Source organism: Vespa crabro, chromosome 22 (assembly GCF_910589235.1).
Source record: "Vespa crabro chromosome 22, iyVesCrab1.2, whole genome shotgun sequence".
Lineage (NCBI taxonomy): Eukaryota > Metazoa > Arthropoda > Insecta > Hymenoptera > Vespidae > Vespa > Vespa crabro.
Genome location: NC_060976.1, coordinates 3,728,125 through 3,746,747, shown reverse-complemented (window position 1 = coordinate 3,746,747; position 18,623 = coordinate 3,728,125). Strand labels below are relative to the sequence as shown.

The 18,623-nt window shown below is 35.3% G+C and overlaps 1 protein-coding gene across 5 annotated transcripts; it reads right to left on the bottom strand.

The window, feature by feature from the left end:
* Positions 1 to 209: 209 nt before the first annotated feature.
* Positions 210 to 18,161, bottom strand: LOC124431793. Of its 5 annotated transcripts, XM_046980074.1 has the most exons (9): positions 17,771 to 18,072; positions 17,556 to 17,662; positions 13,709 to 13,969; positions 12,362 to 13,262; positions 12,068 to 12,219; positions 11,185 to 11,434; positions 9,029 to 9,250; positions 8,469 to 8,664; positions 210 to 6,950 (listed from the first exon to the last, which is right to left on the bottom strand). In XM_046980074.1, exons 3-9 carry the CDS (start codon positions 13,940 to 13,942, stop codon positions 6,941 to 6,943), a joined length of 1,965 nt encoding a protein of 654 aa, XP_046836030.1. In that variant the 5' UTR covers positions 13,943 to 13,969; positions 17,556 to 17,662; positions 17,771 to 18,072; the 3' UTR covers positions 210 to 6,940. The 5 variants fall into 5 exon arrangements, with proteins under 5 accessions (XP_046836030.1, XP_046836031.1, XP_046836032.1 ...); XM_046980075.1 differs by lacking the exon at positions 17,556 to 17,662 and having other exon boundaries at positions 18,056 to 18,161; XM_046980076.1 differs by lacking the exon at positions 17,556 to 17,662 and having other exon boundaries at positions 13,709 to 13,963; positions 18,056 to 18,146.
* Between the last annotated feature and the right edge of the window lie 462 nt (positions 18,162 to 18,623).

Below are 18,623 nucleotides of genomic sequence, written 5' to 3'. Positions count from 1 at the left end.
TTGAACATGGACGCGATAACAGAAAATATTCGTTGTACGTAAGAATATGTTTTTAGTAGACGCCTTAAAAAACTATGAGCTTATGTTACTGAAACAACGATGGATGTGTAAGAACTTCCTGAGCGAACTTTTATCCCAAGACATCTCTCTTTTCTATATTTTTGTGAATTTGAACTATGTGATTGAACGTGATAATTAAACAAAAATTGTTGCCATGTCTACGTTTACTTTATTTCTATAACGCTTCTGAATTTTACGTATCCACATATGTATGTATATACATGCACGTAAGCCATTAAATTTAATCAATGAATTTGTCAAGTTTTTTATCCGATCGAAAAACGTCCAACGTTTGGGGGTCTCTTGAGTCGCATGTTTTTCACAAGTCTTACCTTTTTTTTTTTTATGAGTTAGATACATTATCACACGATGGCCATTTACATTTAGATCGAATTCCATATTTTTTGGCTTTAATCCACGTTGGTCGATCGGGACTAGATCCAATTATTTTTATTTGGTTAACGAATCGACCGAATCTTGTTGCTATACCATCTTTACATATCAAGAATTATCTCAACTTTGTAATAAACCGAACTCCTACGTTATCGTGATAACGTTTATATTCATATACATGTATACAAATGTATATGTATTAAGAGAAATGGAATGGTTCGACCCTCATGTTGTCCTTGGATGCTGTCTTTGGTCGATTAGTTGGTCTATCAATGGGCTTTGTCTATGGATGAATAGGAAATCCGATAACCAGAATGGTGCAATTCAGACGAAAGGTAATGGTAGACATCGACGCCGGCAACTCGAAGCGTGCATAATTAAAGCATACGTAGAATGAAGTATCCCGTTGCTCTGAGATACAGGTAAGAGGTAAGTAAGTATGTGTATGCGTAAATTGCGAACAAATAAAATTTATGATTAAACGAGAATTAAAATGCGCCACGTCTGCGCATTTCACGTAGACATTTTTCTATTTCTGTAATTTTTTTTAGAGTTAATGTTACAAATAACTTTTTGTATTATTATTGTTGCTACAGTATTATTATTATTATTATTATTATTATTATTATTATTATTATTATTATTATTATTATTATTATTGTTGTTATTATATATTTACTGTATCGTTTACAATCAATTCGTTAGATCGTACGCACGATATACGTATAAAGAAATACACGATACAGTTAATAAATCTAATTTATGATCTTAATATACCTATGGGAATATCATATTCGTTTACATCATATATATGTACTGTATGGTCTGTTATCGTAGATATGCGATATTATTTGTAAGCCTGAATCGCTCGATTCGTCTCTTTTATAAATGATCCTTTTACTATCGGATATCATTTCCAATCCCGATTCGAACGTTATGTGATTTATCTATGCGGATTTCCATCTTTGACGAAGTTTAGATATACGAAAAGAACTTTGATAACATAGAAATTGTATAATATAATGACGCGATTTAAAGGAAGCTTTCGCTTTGTCAGCTCAACGTTCAACATAAGAAGTTACGATTGTTAACAATGATACACGATTTTCACCATTTTTACACAATTTTTTTATATCTGTAAAAATGTTTCAATCGATCGAATGCTTTTTAAGACGAAGATACGTTCTCTTCGTGTACACAAAGACGACTCTAGCTTATCCGAATAAAGGCGTTTTTGTGAACCGACGAATTCTATGCGTGCAAAAGATTTTATCTTTTACTTATCGTCGACGTCCTTTCATCGGCAAAACTATACTAAATTCAATTTAGCATAAAAACAAGATAAGTTTTTACGTTGCTCGGCTGTCTTTCTCTTTTTCTCCTACCAACACACACACACACACACACGCGCGCGCGCGCACACACATTAAGCACTCGGCACAATTTTATTCTTTAAGTTATCGAGACGATATGATTAAATTAACGGCAACGTTAGGATCGATATAGCATGTTTATCAATAATATTAATGTTTTCATTCCATTTCTATTTCGAGATAGCATTTTCAGAGAAATGCATTTATGTGTATTGCGAAAAAAAGAAGAGAAATTTAAGGAATCCGGTTCGCGTATTTTATTAACGTTGATTTCTTTTCATGTTTCTAAATGGACAATGATTATAGATTTCATTATTAATCGTATAATATAATCTTCGATGGAGTCTTGAGTCGTTAAAATGATATGTGTTAAAGTGATATGCTTTACGATTGAACATTTAAAAAATCGAAAAACGCGATCGAGATATCATTTATATAAAATATTCGCTATTTTGCATTTAAGCACGTTCGTTAAATCTGAAATATTGGAGATGAATTTTTTTCAAACCGCATACACAAGATCTCAATAAAAGTGACGAGAGGAGCTCGTTTGTGTCTCAATGAAAAATGCTGATCGTGATTCGGAGCAATGATTGGACCCTTTAAGTCGTCAACGTGGACACGTGTATTACGAAATTACGATTCGATATGCTTTGTGTGATAAAAATCGAGTCTGTCTGTTGTCTACGTACATGTAATAGGAAAGCTAGATTTTTATTCGAATGACAAATCGTTGCTTCGGTAATTTATGCTAGTCTAAATAAATGCGAGAGGGATGTTCGTCCGATCTGCGCCGCGCTCGTTAAATACTTCATTAAATATTTCCAATTTGTCTCTAACTTTAATATACATATATGTTTATAATCTATATGAATAAATAAAAATATAAATATACTCTCTATATATTAACAACCACGATTACGTAGAACAAATAATTTTACATTAATATACAATCGTTTAATACGATTATATTACACATCCTCCCGCGACGACATTTATTATAAAACCGAGCGAACATCCATCGATCTTTTTAACATCGAATAATAAATTTTACCGGCCGGACGTATCTGGCATATATTTCTAACGATAAGCTGACAGTAGATAGATCATCTAACGAAATACGTTTAACGCGTGGCTTAAAATTTTATGAATCGAAGAAAATTCAAATATGTTATTACATATTAGATCTTTTCTCGATCGTGTTTCGATAGACGCTCGCATGCGTATAAAAGCCAAAAATTGACGTATTCGTCCCAGGACGCAGTTATATACCCTTGATTCGATTAACTTGTACCTTGGAAAATAGCGATAGAATAGGAAAAACATTATAAAAAATCTATTCGCAAATCCTAAGAGTAATAATGCGACGGTAATTCCCTATCCTTTTTCTTTCTATACTACCGAAAAACATTAAAAAATAATAATTATAAAAGACGACGCGTTTGTTCGGGTCGCATCCTAGGACGACAATGTCGTACTCTAACTTGACGTTGATTTTATTATTCGCTTTAGGTTTCATCGTCGGCCTCGTTGCAAGTACAATAGTATTACATAGCTAATTCGTTATTACATATATATATATATATCTCTCTCTTACAACACAAATCGACAAAGTTCTTCGGCGTGTTACGCGGAGGGTGCGTTTTCTACGTTAAAGCCTGGACCACGATACGCGACTGTGCGCGATTATAGAATGATTAATTACACGCGTGTAATACATGTGCCCATCGACACGCGTAATTATACTTTATGTTCATTTTAAAACGCCCGTCTTTTCTTTCGAACAATTACAAACGTAAAATTTATTTACGTGTACCACATACGTATATCAAATTCAAATCTCTTTGACGAAAATCGATGATCAACCGATCATAAAATTAACAACGATTTACGAACGATTTTTTAAACTCTTAAGGAACCAAAACAATTAGCTCTCTTTTATTCGCGGAATAACGATCGAATTATAATCGGGTGCTATCGAACCATTCGGTATAAAAATAAATAAACTCTCTATTCTAAAAATAATGCAAATTGATTGCGAAAACATTTTATATTCTCTTACATCTATAAGGGGATAGATCCATATCCTCTTTCTCATTCTCTTTGTGCGCTCACCATCGAAAGGATTACGTGGATATTTTATTACATTTCGAGTCTTTTCGATGGTTAGAAAATTGTTCTATATAAAACCAGAATAAAGTTCTTCTTTGCGTATGTTATATGTGTTAAGGTATGTGTAAATGTAGGTAATGTGTGTGTGTGTCTATATATATATATATATGTATATATATATATATATATATGTATTTGTATATCTATATTATATGTATATCCAGATATATCGTAAGTTTTCCATTGCATGAGCAGTCGATATATAATACATATAGCATGCCAATGCTCGTGTCAGTGTACATTTATTTCGTTTCTTTTCTTACCTTTTATCTATCGATTCGTTGAAAGATAACGAGATAACCTTTGGCCTTTTTTAAAAGAAAAGATTTTCTCGTATCATTTGTTTGCCAATAAAGGTAATCGTTGATGAATTTCACCGATGAAATAGTTGACACTCTGCTAATGGAAAGAAAAACATTTTACACCAAGATCTTGCAGCAAGATCGTATAAAGCTTGAATAATTATTATATATATATTCTACGATATATAGATAAGTACTCGTACGAACAATGAAATATATGGACCCGTTGTCGAACCACTGCATAGTCGTAATATAAAAGGAATACGAAAAAAAAAATATGGAAAAAGACGTATGCTTTATCGTATGATTATCGTGCAAATTTGCACAAAGAGAAGAGTATAATACTGGTATAATAATACTCCATTACGTACGTATTTAGCTACGTGAGCATAGGAGAAGCAACGCTTTAACCGGACGCTTACCGATTGTACACATACATATATGTACTTATGTAGATATATATATATATACATATATATTTACGCTTATGTCATTCGCAAATATCAAGCTCGTCTCCCCTATTCTTGGACTAAAACATTATACAATGTATAAATGTATTGGGTGTGTATGTGTAAGTAGGTAGATAAGTTCTCTATATTGCTGAAAGCATTAATATAAATTTTAATTGACGTTGATTTTTCAGCATGACGAGTTCTTGCAGAAGACCGCTAAAGACTTTGTAGATAAGGGGAGAGCGATGTTTGCCGCATTGGATCTTTGCCAAAATAAAAACTTGACTGTGCATAGGTACATATATATATATATATATATATATATATATATATATATAATATACGTGCATAATTACCTATTCTTTCGACTATCATAAATCAAAATATATCTGCGTTTGATGATAGATATAAAACTTAGATATATGTATATGGGTTATCACTTACGTTGATACTTTAATTTCGTCCATGCGAGAAAGAAAAAGAGAAAGAGAGAGAGAGAGGGAGAGAGAGAGAGAGAGAGGAACATATAAACGCACAGAGAAATAAGGAAAAAGAAAGAAGAAAAAATGAGTCTCCATCTTTTCCACAGGGACCTTAGAAAGTCGTAGAAAAATAAAGACGTTCATTGCTTGATTTCCTTTCCTTCTTTCTCACTTTTCTTAAAAGTTGAATCGAGCACGTATGTATGTGCTCAAAGAGTTTCACTTACTTACGACCTTCGATGGTTGCCAAGAGAAATCGAGAAACTATATTCCTATCGCACTTACATCCACGACGCGATGACGGAAACGATCGATGCTTGTCCGGTGTTAAAGAAAGTTACGAATATCGCGTTGAAAAGTTGAAATCAAATTTCGAAGGAACGATCGTAACCGTTTCAGTTCGTGATATCTAAATTGCAACGTTCGAATCTTTCCGTCTTCGAAAGGATCTTTTCAATAAATCAAGTAACGAATTTTAGGATATACCGTACTCGATTCAACCAATATTCTCATAGAAAATGTTGTACATCACGGGCTTAAAGGAAAATTTGTAAGGATTGAACGAGATCGGGAATTTTCTTGCGTTAGTTGTTACGTGCTTCCTACTTCTTTTCTTGTTTCTTTTTTTTTTTCTTTTTTTTTGTTTTTGTTTTGTATTGGTCCATCGAACATTGCGTGTTCAACACGCATCGATTGAAAGAAGAAAAAGAGGAACATTTGTTACTATCGTAAAAACGATTTCGTTTCTTACGAAAATCCATTCTCCATCGACTAGATACAGAATGGACAAATGCGTGGCCTGTTGACACTTATCGATCCTTCAACTTTAAGCTTCTCTCTCTCTTTATTTTGCGATCATAATTTTGGCCAATTCCACGAGGAATTTCGAAAGGAAAATTTTCATTGCTTTGTCCGTCTTTTAATAAAGCTTGCGCAGCTGGTTCGTCGGGTAAACGGATCACTTGTTTTCTATCTTTAATTAAAGCGTTAGAACAGTCCGGCTATAATGGATCTTTTCTACTTAACAATACGTTACCTGCGCAAGCCTCTTCCTTCGTCTCCTCTTTATCCGTTATACCATCTCCATCATATATTTCTTATTTCTCTAAGTTTTCACAATTAACGTCGTACTATTAATACGTATCGATTACTCGAAAAATTATCACGTACGATCTACGTACAATGAATTCGAAAGTTTATCGAAAGATCGCTTATTATACTCGTTATATACTTTTTACGATGCAGCAATGATCTTCTTTTTTTTTCTTTTTTTTTTCTTTTTTTTCTTTTTTTTTTCCTTTCCTTGATAAAGAGCGAACTTTATTTTTACTAGTTTGACCGATAGTTTGAAATTCAACGAGCAAGGTACTACTTTTTTTTCTCCTTTTGTCCCATCTCTCCCTTACTGCCCATGCCCTCCCCCGTCCCCCGCCCAACTCGTTAAGATCGACCAGGAAGGAGTCGATTTATCTTCCGCCCATTTTCCTAGTTCCTTACAACTCTATGATATCAGGCGCACGAAACTGTACTTTACTACTATACTTCTGGACGACCTCATTACCTTGCTCGTTTGAGCCCTCTTCCTCTTCGTCTTCCTCTACCTCCACCACTTTAAGCATTTTTCCTCCGAGCAAATCTCTATCTTGGTATCTCTTACTGGCCGTTGACTTCTCTCGAATGTCTGGCGATCGAATAGAACGCCGTGGTTATTTGTATCTGAAAATAGTCAAGCGTTTTTTATTAGTCAATGCAAAGTTTGAATTTATCTAGGTATGTAGAGATTTTTATTATTTTATTTAGACATTACGATCAGTCAAATCGTAAAGCTGAGATGTTTAATAAATTAAAATTTAACACGTGAGATTATTGACATTAACTTGGAAGATTAATGGATTTTATGTGAACGTGTGATAAACTGTGTTACATAAAAGCGAGAGAAAAAAGAGAGGGAGGGAGGGAGGGAGAGAGAGAGAGAGAGAGGCAAAAAAAAATGAGAAACCAAAACAGCTATTTTTCTGCGATAGGTAACAAATGAAATGTGACATAAACGAGCAAGACGAAAAAACTACGACGCACCAGTTCGTGTAAATCGGTGTTCTCATTTCGTGTATTTGTTTTACGTGTTCATAGTTGGCCTCCTTTCTTCATCGACTTTAGTACGAAAAATACAGAGATAATGTCGCATACCAGAGTCAAATGCAATAGCATTTGTAAATACGTGAAAGTTCGACGCGAGATAAAAAAAGAGAGAGAAAAAAAAAGAAAGATAATAAAAAAGGAAAAAAAGAGAAAGAAAAGAAAATAATTCAGAAATTTCTTTGGCGAAGGTTCAACTCGCCAATTTCCTCTCTGTGCCGGGTACATCGCAATTTTCTACGTAGGATTTATTTCCCAGCCCTTCTTCGATCGTGCTTACCCTCGAAACATTATCGAGCGTACGCGATAGCGCCACGACAAACACGAGAAGGGGAAACGAGAACAAGCTGGGAAATACAGGCATTTATCTCACACGCAACGAAATCAATGAAAGGGTTGGGGAGAAAGGATGGTGGGTGATGAGAATGATTCGAATACGATTCAGGCACGTTGTGTCCTTTATCAATATCACAAACTTTTTCTTATTTATGAAAACTTTTAACACGTTGACACGAATGACGGAACGCATCGACCTGCCATAGTTTTAGTTAGGCCAATGCATTTTTCGAACTAATGAATTTTTCTTGACTTTTTTTTTTTCTTCTTCTTCTATTAACGACGTAAAAAAAAATGATATGGCTGTAAACAGACAAACGTTCGTAGAATATCTATGCGATGCAGAAAATGATCTATGTAATTATGCATATGTAGACGTACATTATACATGTATGTATTCGGTTGAACGACGTCAATTAAACCTCTGACGATCGATGTGAATGCATAAAATGCACGTGGAAAAGCATAAAAGCGGACAAAGCTGGGGAATATCGATCGGCCGAGACAAGGTACGTCCGATCAATTTCCTTAGTACTTTCAACAGCTTGCTTCTCTAAAAAGGATCGAGAAAAAAGAAAAGCAAAGAAGATTGTTCAATCGATGTAACGTAGAACGTAAGGTAAATTTGATTTTGAAAATTAGAGACCGACAAGTTTTTCATCTTTTTCCTAATGTCATTTCCGATTGATTTTTCGTCGTCGATGTTTATTTAATGAATTGGAAATGAAATCGATACGATTTAATAAAGAGGAAGAGACTTACCTTTCGGGCCAAGGACACGCACAAATTCTACAAAATGCTAGACCAAGAGAGAGCAAAAGACTCGCCGCTATTGCCACGTAAACAATGCAGAGATGAACCAGAGAGAATATGTAGAGCGTTTTGTGGCACCATCGGTCGGGATCATAAAGCATTGGTGCATATTCCGGCCATTCGATGCTGAGTATCCAATAATTTCCTGAAGCAAAAGGAAGTACTACCACGTGATGGAAAGGAAGCAGTTGGGATCTTTTAAAAATTCCTCGTCGACAATTTGAAAATATGAAACGTATTCTACTTTCTTACGATTCTCGATCAACGAGTAAAAGGTGAATTTCATAAAGCATTATAAATTCCGTCTACGTCGTCTATTGAAATTCGAATGGCATTATCATATCACGCAACCGAATGGATTTCAAAAATTTCGAAAAACTTTTCCCAATAAGAAAACCATTTCGAATATCAACGAAGTCTTTTCTGATATTTAATAAGTTATTATTTTGGATTCTCTCGTTAAAACGTTTCTTTTCTAATCTATTAAGAAATTTCTTAATATAATTTACCTAAAGCAAACCAACCGACGAGGAAGCACGAGAGAGCTATCGAAATCAACTTCGTGGGTGAAACATAAGATCTGGTATTAGGAACGGTAAGAGCTTCTGGTCTTCTGGAACGTATTTGAGAGTAAAGTGACCAAAACATTCTAATGGTGCCCAAAATACCACCGACCAACATGTAGAGAGGAATGTGTGGTTCCCTCGGGCAGTCTTTGATGAATTGTATACCTGGAGTATAGACAAACTTAACAAATTAATGTTATATACACGGGACACAGGAAAAATCGATGAATGATCAAGTTTGCAATGCTTATATATTTTCGAGCGATCATTTTATAAAAATATATCCTCTCGATTCACTTTTATCCTTTAGCCATTCCTTTTCGAAGGTATTAACGAAAAGTTATTGCTATTGTCATTCAACATTTTTATAAGATAAATTTACGGCGCACAATTTCGATAGGAAAGTCCTATCCTTTTTCCCTCCGAACGGAAAATGTTTCATTTAATCAGTCACAAACAGATCCTGAAAAATTTAACTTAACTTTCTCAAAGGAATTGCAGAGTCATGCATTTGCAGCTGTTTGCATACGGCATATTTATAGGTCATATTGATTCTAAGAAAGGCTCTACGATTCCTAGTAGTCCTATTGAAGACGCATCCTGCTTGTAGTAAATCAGATCAAGAATCTATGCCCACGCAGCTATGAGATACGATTATGAAACTTCACGAATAAGTTCGTCCGTTGTAGGCGTGTCACGATATCGGATCGCGTGTTTTAAACCCAAGAGAGCCAATTAACTCGGCAATGATGCCGGATGTCCTCTATAATTTAATCCTTTTGATCCTTATGCTCCTCGGGAAGATTTCCCGAGTGTCGGCGAAGTCGGATAAACTACGTTAGAGTTCATTGAAAATAGAAAAACGGCATTGAATTAGAATGGAACGCGACATTGAAAGTTTTCAATTCCTTTCCCTATGACGGATTTGACCGCAGATTGTAAGACGTTAATTTGACGCTTTGTTCCATTAAGCGTATCATCGATTTATTATTAAAATTATATCAAATTAATATAATACGAGTTATAAGTGAAATGGCGAGGATAAAGGGCGTTGCTTTAATATCAAGATATGCTACGTAAAAATTTTATGTTCTTAATTCATGCAAAACTTTATCTGAGCGATTATAATCACCTTTAGTATACGAGCAACGTTCAACGTTGGATTACTACCTTTAGTATACAACGTATGTACGTGCAACGTTTGATGACTATAGTCACTTTTGACTATACAGCGAACGTTCAACATTAGGTGACCATAGTTACCTTTAGTAAAGAAAGGGGTAATGGTATTCCTAATTAATAGCAGTTCTTCGTACGGGAAATGGCTGGTTTGATCCTTTCGTTTCTTTCCGATCTCTTTTTTTTCCCCTTTACGATAGAAAATATTCTGGCACCATCTCGAATAAATCAATGAGAGATATTTTCCATTCACGGGGGTACAAAGGTACTTTGTCATTCAATACGAAGGACCGCGAAAGCTGTCGCTTAACACGCAAAACGTCGTCGATATAATGATTAAAGTATTGAACTATTGGAAGTTCTTAATAGACTTTAGGGGATCATCAAACGAAGTCGAAGCATCGAAAACTATTTTAACGAGCCGTCATTGAAAGTTTTCGTAGAAAATAAATGAAACTACTTATTAATATATAGTAAATAATAATGAAAAGTAAATAAATATTCTGCATATGTTTGTTCGAACTAATCGTCGAAATTTAACAAGTTGAAAAAAATTTTACTTTCCCCGGAAAGATATTCTGTTATGCTTCATGGACATTTATATATAAATGAATGCGAACAAAAGAGAATTATTTAATCTAATAAAACGTAGGTGGTGATGTATAAAGACGCACGTAAGTTACACCGGCTATAGATATCTCTTAGCGAGCTTTTCTTTTTTCTTGTCTTTTTTTTTCTTTTTTTTTTTTTCTTTTTTTTTTTTAAAGCTGGATAGTCTTATACCTAGGTGTAATAATATCTGTGCCGACATAATCCATAGATTTTTATGAACGGGATTTAGCGAGCGAACCTTTTTCAAGGGTTATCGATTGCAACATTTTTTTATTAATGCAAACAATTTTAGAATCATTACCACTTACCTAGAATAAACATCAGAATAGGCATAGTAGAAAGGACCACAAGACATATGGTAACTATCATTGTCTTGCTAATGACCCTCAGAGCACGGAAAACGAAGTCGCACGTGCCGTTGGCCTCGAGATGGGCGTCCTTCAGTTGAAAGACCACGGAACCATAGGTCGCCACTCCGAGATTTGCGGTTTCCAAAGTGCCCTTCTCTGGTATTTTGATAATTCCGGCGCACAATCGACGCGACTCGTCACCTGAAAACTGCAATTCGATTCTATGGATTCGAATTTTCCAATTTTCCTTTCAAAAGAATACCTATTCACTTATCGAGCTAACGTTAAATGTTTTCAATTTTTTATTCTGCCAATGTTGGATGACGTAGAAAGAAGAGAAAAAAAAGTAAATAAATTGAAAGAGGATGGGGGAGAGCATTAAAGAATAGCTCAGAGCGTAACCGAGCGAGAGTCTTTTTCCAGGCGAGAAAATGCATTTTGTAAACAGCGTTACTATCTGGCGCTTGTCGTATAACGAAATTCCTGGGAAGGCATACGAAGGACTAACCTATTTATAGTTTGCACATAACACGCGGTCCTGCACCTAGCAGGATATGTTAAAAAAAGGAAAAAAAATATATATATAAAAGAGAGAGAGAGAGAGAGAGAGAGAGAGAGAGAAAAAAGAAATGAAAAAAGGCAACGCTATTCTATCCTTACAATCTCTTTCAAACGCTTAACATAAGAATCATCAATTTTTATATCTCAATAATTTAATATCTCCTCATTATAAATCTCGATACTTTTCCTTCAATTTATTATATCGCAATATAAGATCCGCGTCAAATTTGATTGGAAATATTACTGTGCTTTTCCAAGCGAAAGATAAATAATTACATACCTGAGAAACGGAACTACTTGCTCGTCTGGATTCCGTCCAAGAATTCCCACCGTGTGCGAGATTAATTTGAGCTCCATTCCCTGCTGATCTTACGCTACTAGAATTCATATCCTTTTGACGATAGGGCGAGGAACTACGGCTTCTCACAGTTCCTACGACAAATAAAATAATTCGAAGGCGAAGTCTTGATGTTTATATTTCTTGAATTTTCTCTCTCTCTCTCTCTCTCTCGCTTTCTCCATATTTAATCGATTATCTCGAAAGGTACGAGAAGATAGAGCTCAAGTAATTCACCTTGATCGGCGGAAGCTCTTCTCGGATCCTGCAATGTCAAATTGCTTTTGGTAATTCTTCTATCCAGTCCTCCACCGAGGCTACCCCTGGGACTTCTGTCGATACTCTCCGGAGCTATACTTCCCCTGGGACTTCTGTTTTCCTCATCGTTGTGACCAGCGATACCTCTGCAATGCCTTTCCAAATCGTTAACGACAATGCTGCCACGAGGAGATCTATTTGCTTGTTCGTGGGTAACTATTGAGCCACGTGGACTGCGATTTCCCTCGGGACAAATAGACCCTCTCGGAGAACGATTTGGATCCGGCGCGATTGAACCCCTTGGAGAACGATTAGGATCCGGTGCTATCGAACCTCGTGGACTCTGATTCGCGCATTCGGAACTTAAGGATCCTCGTGGACTTCTATCGATTTCTAACGGTGTCGTCGCACCCGTTCTTCCAGTTCTAACTATTTCAGGACAAATAGAACCACGTGGACTACGATCAAATTCCAGATTTGCTACGCTCCCGCGTGGACTTCTGCCCGAGTCTGGTACCAAAGAGTGTCTGGGACTACGGTTCCCCGTTATATTTCCATTTTCTGCCATTAGAGATGTCCTTGAACCACCGAGAGGTATCAGACTATTTCGTGGACTGCGATTGTAAGCCACGTCGGGGACCAATGAATGTCTTGAACTATGAGGAGCGTCCGGGGTCAAACTGTTTCGGGCCGATCTACTTATGTCCGGTACCAGACTGTTGCGTGGACTTCGGCCAGAATCGGGTATCAAAGAACCACGAGGACTTCTACAGTAATCCTCAGGTATCAAGGAGTTACGTGGACTTCGAGCAATGTCTGCTGTTAAATTGTTGCGAGATCCACCATAATCCAGATCTGGTAAAATCCTTCGACCGCTGCCCTACAATATACATAAGGAAAGATTTTTCTTTATATCTATATTGGATTTCGATATCAAAAAGTTTTTATTATAAATACAAAGAGTATGAGGATCTTATATATTTTGTTATTCCTAGAGAAAGTAATCTCTTTTTTTTTCGCAGCACGTCCGAATATTTCTTTCGTTACGTGTATTACATAGCATTTGTATATTTTTTCTTTCTTCCTTTTTTCCCTTTTCTTCCCCTTCCTTCCCCCCCCCCTGTTTTTTTAATTAAAACCGTCTTCCAGTTTTAAGAAACTCAAGTATACAATGTGGACAATGTCGTTCCGTGAGAAACCGTAAAAAAAGTTTACCGAATAAACTGGAGCTACTTTCGTAAAACTTTGGAAAGAGAATTTTTCTGAAAATCAAGTTGCGAGGCATGCATGTACATTTTCTAAAGTGAAATATAAGTTGAGAGAAACCTCTTCCGGTAAATCATTTTCAACATCGAGTGCTATATTCGGTACGACGCTTCCTCTCGGTGATTTCTGTCTTTCCATCGTGCTGTAAGGACTGATCTGAGTCAAAAGATCAGGCTTTTCCGTGGCAACGCTTGCTCGACGTCCTCTGCTCGTAGGAGATGAAGCAGGATGACTCGAGTTTGCAACACTTCGTGACGCCCGGCGGCGTCGCGACGACGCGCTTCGATGTAACATCACGGCGACATCTTTTCAACCCTAAAACTTAACAAAGTTCTTTATATAAAAGTACGTAGTTTAATATCATATTAATCTATTATATCTATCTAACATCTCGACCCTCAATTATTCCCCAATGTATACTATATCTATTATAAAACTAATGATAAAAGTCCTACGAAGCGTAGATAACGTCGAATCTTTTTTATTGTCACGATAATTATAGCACCACCTTCCTCTTTGTATTGTAAAAGCGTATAATAGCTTTTAACTTGTCGACTATGATCGAAAAAAATCATGAGTGAACTTTCTCTGACATTAAATATGATATTGCGTTGAAAGGAATATCGAGTGTCGCTTAAAACAATGAAATATCTAAAGAAGTAAATAAATTTGTTGAAATTTTAGAAACAAACTTGACATAAATTGAAAGCTGATACGTTCGTATTATAATCTCTGGTTGGATAACATTCAAACCCGGGGAGGGGGGGAGGGGGCGTAGGGGATTTTGCATGTAGGAGTAAGGACAACGATATCTTAATACAAAGCATTCTTGTATGACATATTGCTGGTTTATGAGATAAGCCCTTGGTAACGTATATCCCATGTTCAACCCTCCACATGTAACTCTATGAGATATACTACGCAGTCCGTTCTGACATTCGGCTTCCACCTTGCAGGAACTTGTTATTCCATCGTCGACGCACCGACTTCAGTACGTGGGAATAATCTTAGTAACCCGGGGAGCTTAGCAATGAGACGACCATCGTAAGTCCCTCAGTTTCATCCTACAATTTATAGCGTGAATCTGCTAAGCAATGTATTAAAAATTTCATGTATATTTTTAACCATTTCTTTTTTTTTCTTTTTTTTCTACGTTTTTCTTCTTTATCAATTATATTAAATCCTGGATACTCTCATAAATACGAATATGTAAAATATATACACACGATCCCTTGAGATAACGATCAGAAACGTGATAATGTTTTTATTGTAATTACTACGGATGATAATTGGCAAATACATTGACGAATGTTGCACAAAAAATCGTATCGTATTTATTCACTCGATCGTTTATCGGTTTTTAATTTTTCTTGCTTGAGTGTAAGAAAGATAAAAAAAAAAAAAAATAAATAAATAAAAAGAAATAAAAAATATATAAACAAACAACAAATTAATCCAATCGTTGGAAAATAATTGAACGTGTTTACGATTCGTTTTACAAAATGCAAAAACAAAAGCAAGAGGTATTACTATTATTCCCATAAGGCATTTAAATCGAGCCACTTTACATAAAGTTGGATTTCAATCAAACGGTCAACAATATGATTAAAGTAAAATGTGGTTGTCGCGTAGCGATGAGACGGCTTGCCGACCAAACAAAGACTTCGGTGGGCGTTCATCGAGCGACCAAAATACTCTTTGTGTGGTTTACAGACAAAGATTCCATTAACCCGAGTATGGATCAATGACCGTATTTCCAGCTATCTCTTCTCCGGACCGTCCTCTTTTGATGAGACTACCATTTTCTTTTACCATATCCTTTAGAATTACCGAAATCCATTTGTTTCTTACGGACTTTTCAACTAGACGAAAAAAAGAAAAAGAAAAAGAATGAGAGAGGGAGAGAGAGAGAGAGAGAGAGAGAGAGAGGAAGAAAGATGGCCAATGGCGAGGAAAGAGAAAGAGCCAGTTTAACGGGGCAAAATAAAAACCAATTTCGAGTAGAACCTGTTCCAACTCTACTCTACTATTTCCTTTCAACCTTTATTGCCGTCAGATTGTTTTAACCAAAATGAAGATTCTATTTCTTTTCTTTCTATTTCAATTACTTCCTTCAAAATAGGAATTAACTGAAACAACGTTACTTTATACAGCTTGGCTATATAAATATTTAATAATTGTTTTCATGCGATTTGACGAAAGCGTGAAAATCGTCGATACGAGATAAATCAATTCGATAAACTCGATGTTATTGTAAAGTTTTCGCGATGTCAGGTATAATGCGTTTGTCAATTTTAATACAGTTATATTCCGTAAAGTATAATTAATTTCTGAAACGAGAGAAGTCGGTGACCTGCATCCAACTATAAATACGGTATTGCTTTATGAGTATGAAGCTGCAATCCAGTGGAAAAAGCCAAAATGTCAGACACTTCTTTGTAAAATGTTAGGGAAACTTCAAGGAGCCTTTGATATAAACTTATCATTCATCATGTTTCCTGATTCATATTCTTTATTTATCGCGTAGAAAAAAGAAAAATAATCGTTAATTATATTAATAAATATCGTTTTATTAAATAAAGAAAATATTGATCGGTGATATTTTAATACATACATACTTTCTCATAGATATTGTTTTCTTCGTAATATTCAATTCAAAAGAAAATTTATTTTTATAATAAACGTGTGCCCTTTCTATTTTTTTCTTTTTCTCTTTCATTCCTTTTCTCCCTTTCAACCCAATGAGATTTCTTTGGATCATTATCGCGCAATGCATAATAATTAAAATAAATGATAGGAAATTATTATGCAAAAGTTAGATCATTTGCGACAATTGCGTTGGAGAGAAAAATGTTTGAACGCCCGTTTAAAATGAAGCATACTTCAAAGCCAATCAATTAAAATGATTTTATCTTTGCAAAAGCGGACACGGTAAAACGGCATATAGGAAAAAACGTTAAATTTACTGAAGCATTGCGTGCCGCGCTTTCACCTGCGCACGCAACAATCACTACCACCTACTATCGTAAACATTAACTCAATTCGTTCGTAGGAATGATTTTATCAAAGAAAAAAAAAAAAAAAGAAAAAGAATTGAATTAAATAATCCCTTTATTCTTTCTATATATTTAAATAAAATAAATATACTCGGAAGAAATAATGTCTAGTGTTAGTCGTATCTACGTTATAGTAATCAATATCATTGTATGACTGCAATACTCCTATGTATTCTAAGTAGAATTTTAAACAACGGGAAAGTAAAATTAGTTTAAATTAAAACATGGTTAATAGTTATTGTTCTTTTCTAATTATCACGACAAATTAAATGAGTCTTAATCATTAACGCACGTATAAGACATAAATATATTAACTGGTATTATTTGTAATCTGCTTAAGTAGATGTTACACGCACGCGTATGTCCAATTAAATTCTGTGTACCAATGAAAATGATTTATGATTACATACAAAATAAGTGATTACGATTTAATCAGTTGAAAAACGATTTTACTCGATAAAAGCTCTTTTTGAGACTTAATTACAATACGAGAACGTATGAAAAAATAAAAAAGATTCTAGTTATTTATTCGTTTATTTAATTAAATTAATAAGCGGCAAACATCCGTAACGATTATTCACCGTTCTTCTGTCATAATAATTAATAAAAGATACAATTGAAATCTGATTTGAAGTTTTGTTACAAAAATATCAGTTATTCTATTTTCTATAGTTTCATCTCTCTACTACTTTTCCGATGTATTCGTTAATTACACAATTCTAGCTGAAAGATCGAAGCGTCAGAAAATGTAATCGCGAAGTAGATAACATCAGCGTTAATGGAAACACGTTAACTTCCATTCACGGTGACGATACTAGATGATCTATTAACTAGATTATTTTTATCGTTACCACGTAAACATAGAATTTGCTCATTCCATTAGCTTTCTTCTAATGCACATCAGCGTAATGTATAACGTTAACGTACAACAGCTATGACGGCGCTGAATGTTGCGACGCTAAAATTTTTGACAATAAGTTATTTAGACGTAAACAATTTGATATGTGTCATTGACCGAACAAAAATTCTATTTACATAATAGAAAAATAAGAACTCGGAAGCTCACCTCCGAGTAAAAAGACGAATGAAGTTTTGGATTCATGTTCCTTGGAACAGGCTCCCTACCGTGTGTTTACAATATCACTGAGGAACTCACAAAGCTGATATAGAGATATTTCACTATGAGCAATGATAATATCTTTCAACAATCAACAATCAGCGGATATCAGCGAAAAGAACGACAATAAAAAATATGTCGTGGCATAGATGTTAAAATGAAAAATCTTTCGAGAATAAGACAGGGTTAATCGTGTTAAGGGGGGATTCTAAGTTATCTCACGACACAAGTTACCTCGTTCGCGGCTTGAATCCAACTGAACGGCCCGTTCGAAGGAGCGCGAGCATATAACGCGGGGCGTATCACGGAACGTACAGACCCTCCCTCTAGCTCGTTCTCACCCCCGAATCATCTTTATCCATCCTCACCGTCCTTCTTCCTTTACCTTACGGGATCCCTTCGATTCTTCTACCTACGCATCTCTATAAGAGTGTGTTATCTACGCGCGCGCTCACACACACGCGCGACATATATATATATATATATATATATATATATATATATGTATATATATATATATATATAGAGCTATGAGTATATCGAAACAAGAATGTGTCCAATGATAGTGTTATTTTCGTTGTGGAAAAAGCAACGTCATCGACCGTTTGTACTCGACGGTTCCTACATGGTTCACACTCGAGTTACTTAAAGATAGCTGATACATATGCATTTAAAAAGTATAATCCATTTCGCGCCAATACTCAGCCTTTTTCCATACTTTGCTAAGAATCCTTTCGCAGTCTATTTATAAAAATTGATTTTTATTGAAGGGCGAGAAGAAGGCCGAGCGGTGCCTCCCTCG

Excerpts from the sequence above, each read along its gene's own strand:
- LOC124431793 (XM_046980075.1), bottom strand. The coding sequence starts at position 13,942 with ATGTTACATCGAAGCGCGTCGTCGCGACGCCGCCGGGCGTCACGAAGT. Across the intron at positions 11,435-12,067 it reads CAAGTAGTTCCGTTTCTCAG|TTTTCAGGTGACGAGTCGCG; the intron begins GTATGTAATTAT and ends ATCGAATTGCAG. Across the intron at positions 9,251-11,184 it reads TATTCTGATGTTTATTCTAG|GTATACAATTCATCAAAGAC; the intron begins GTAAGTGGTAAT and ends TCTATACTCCAG.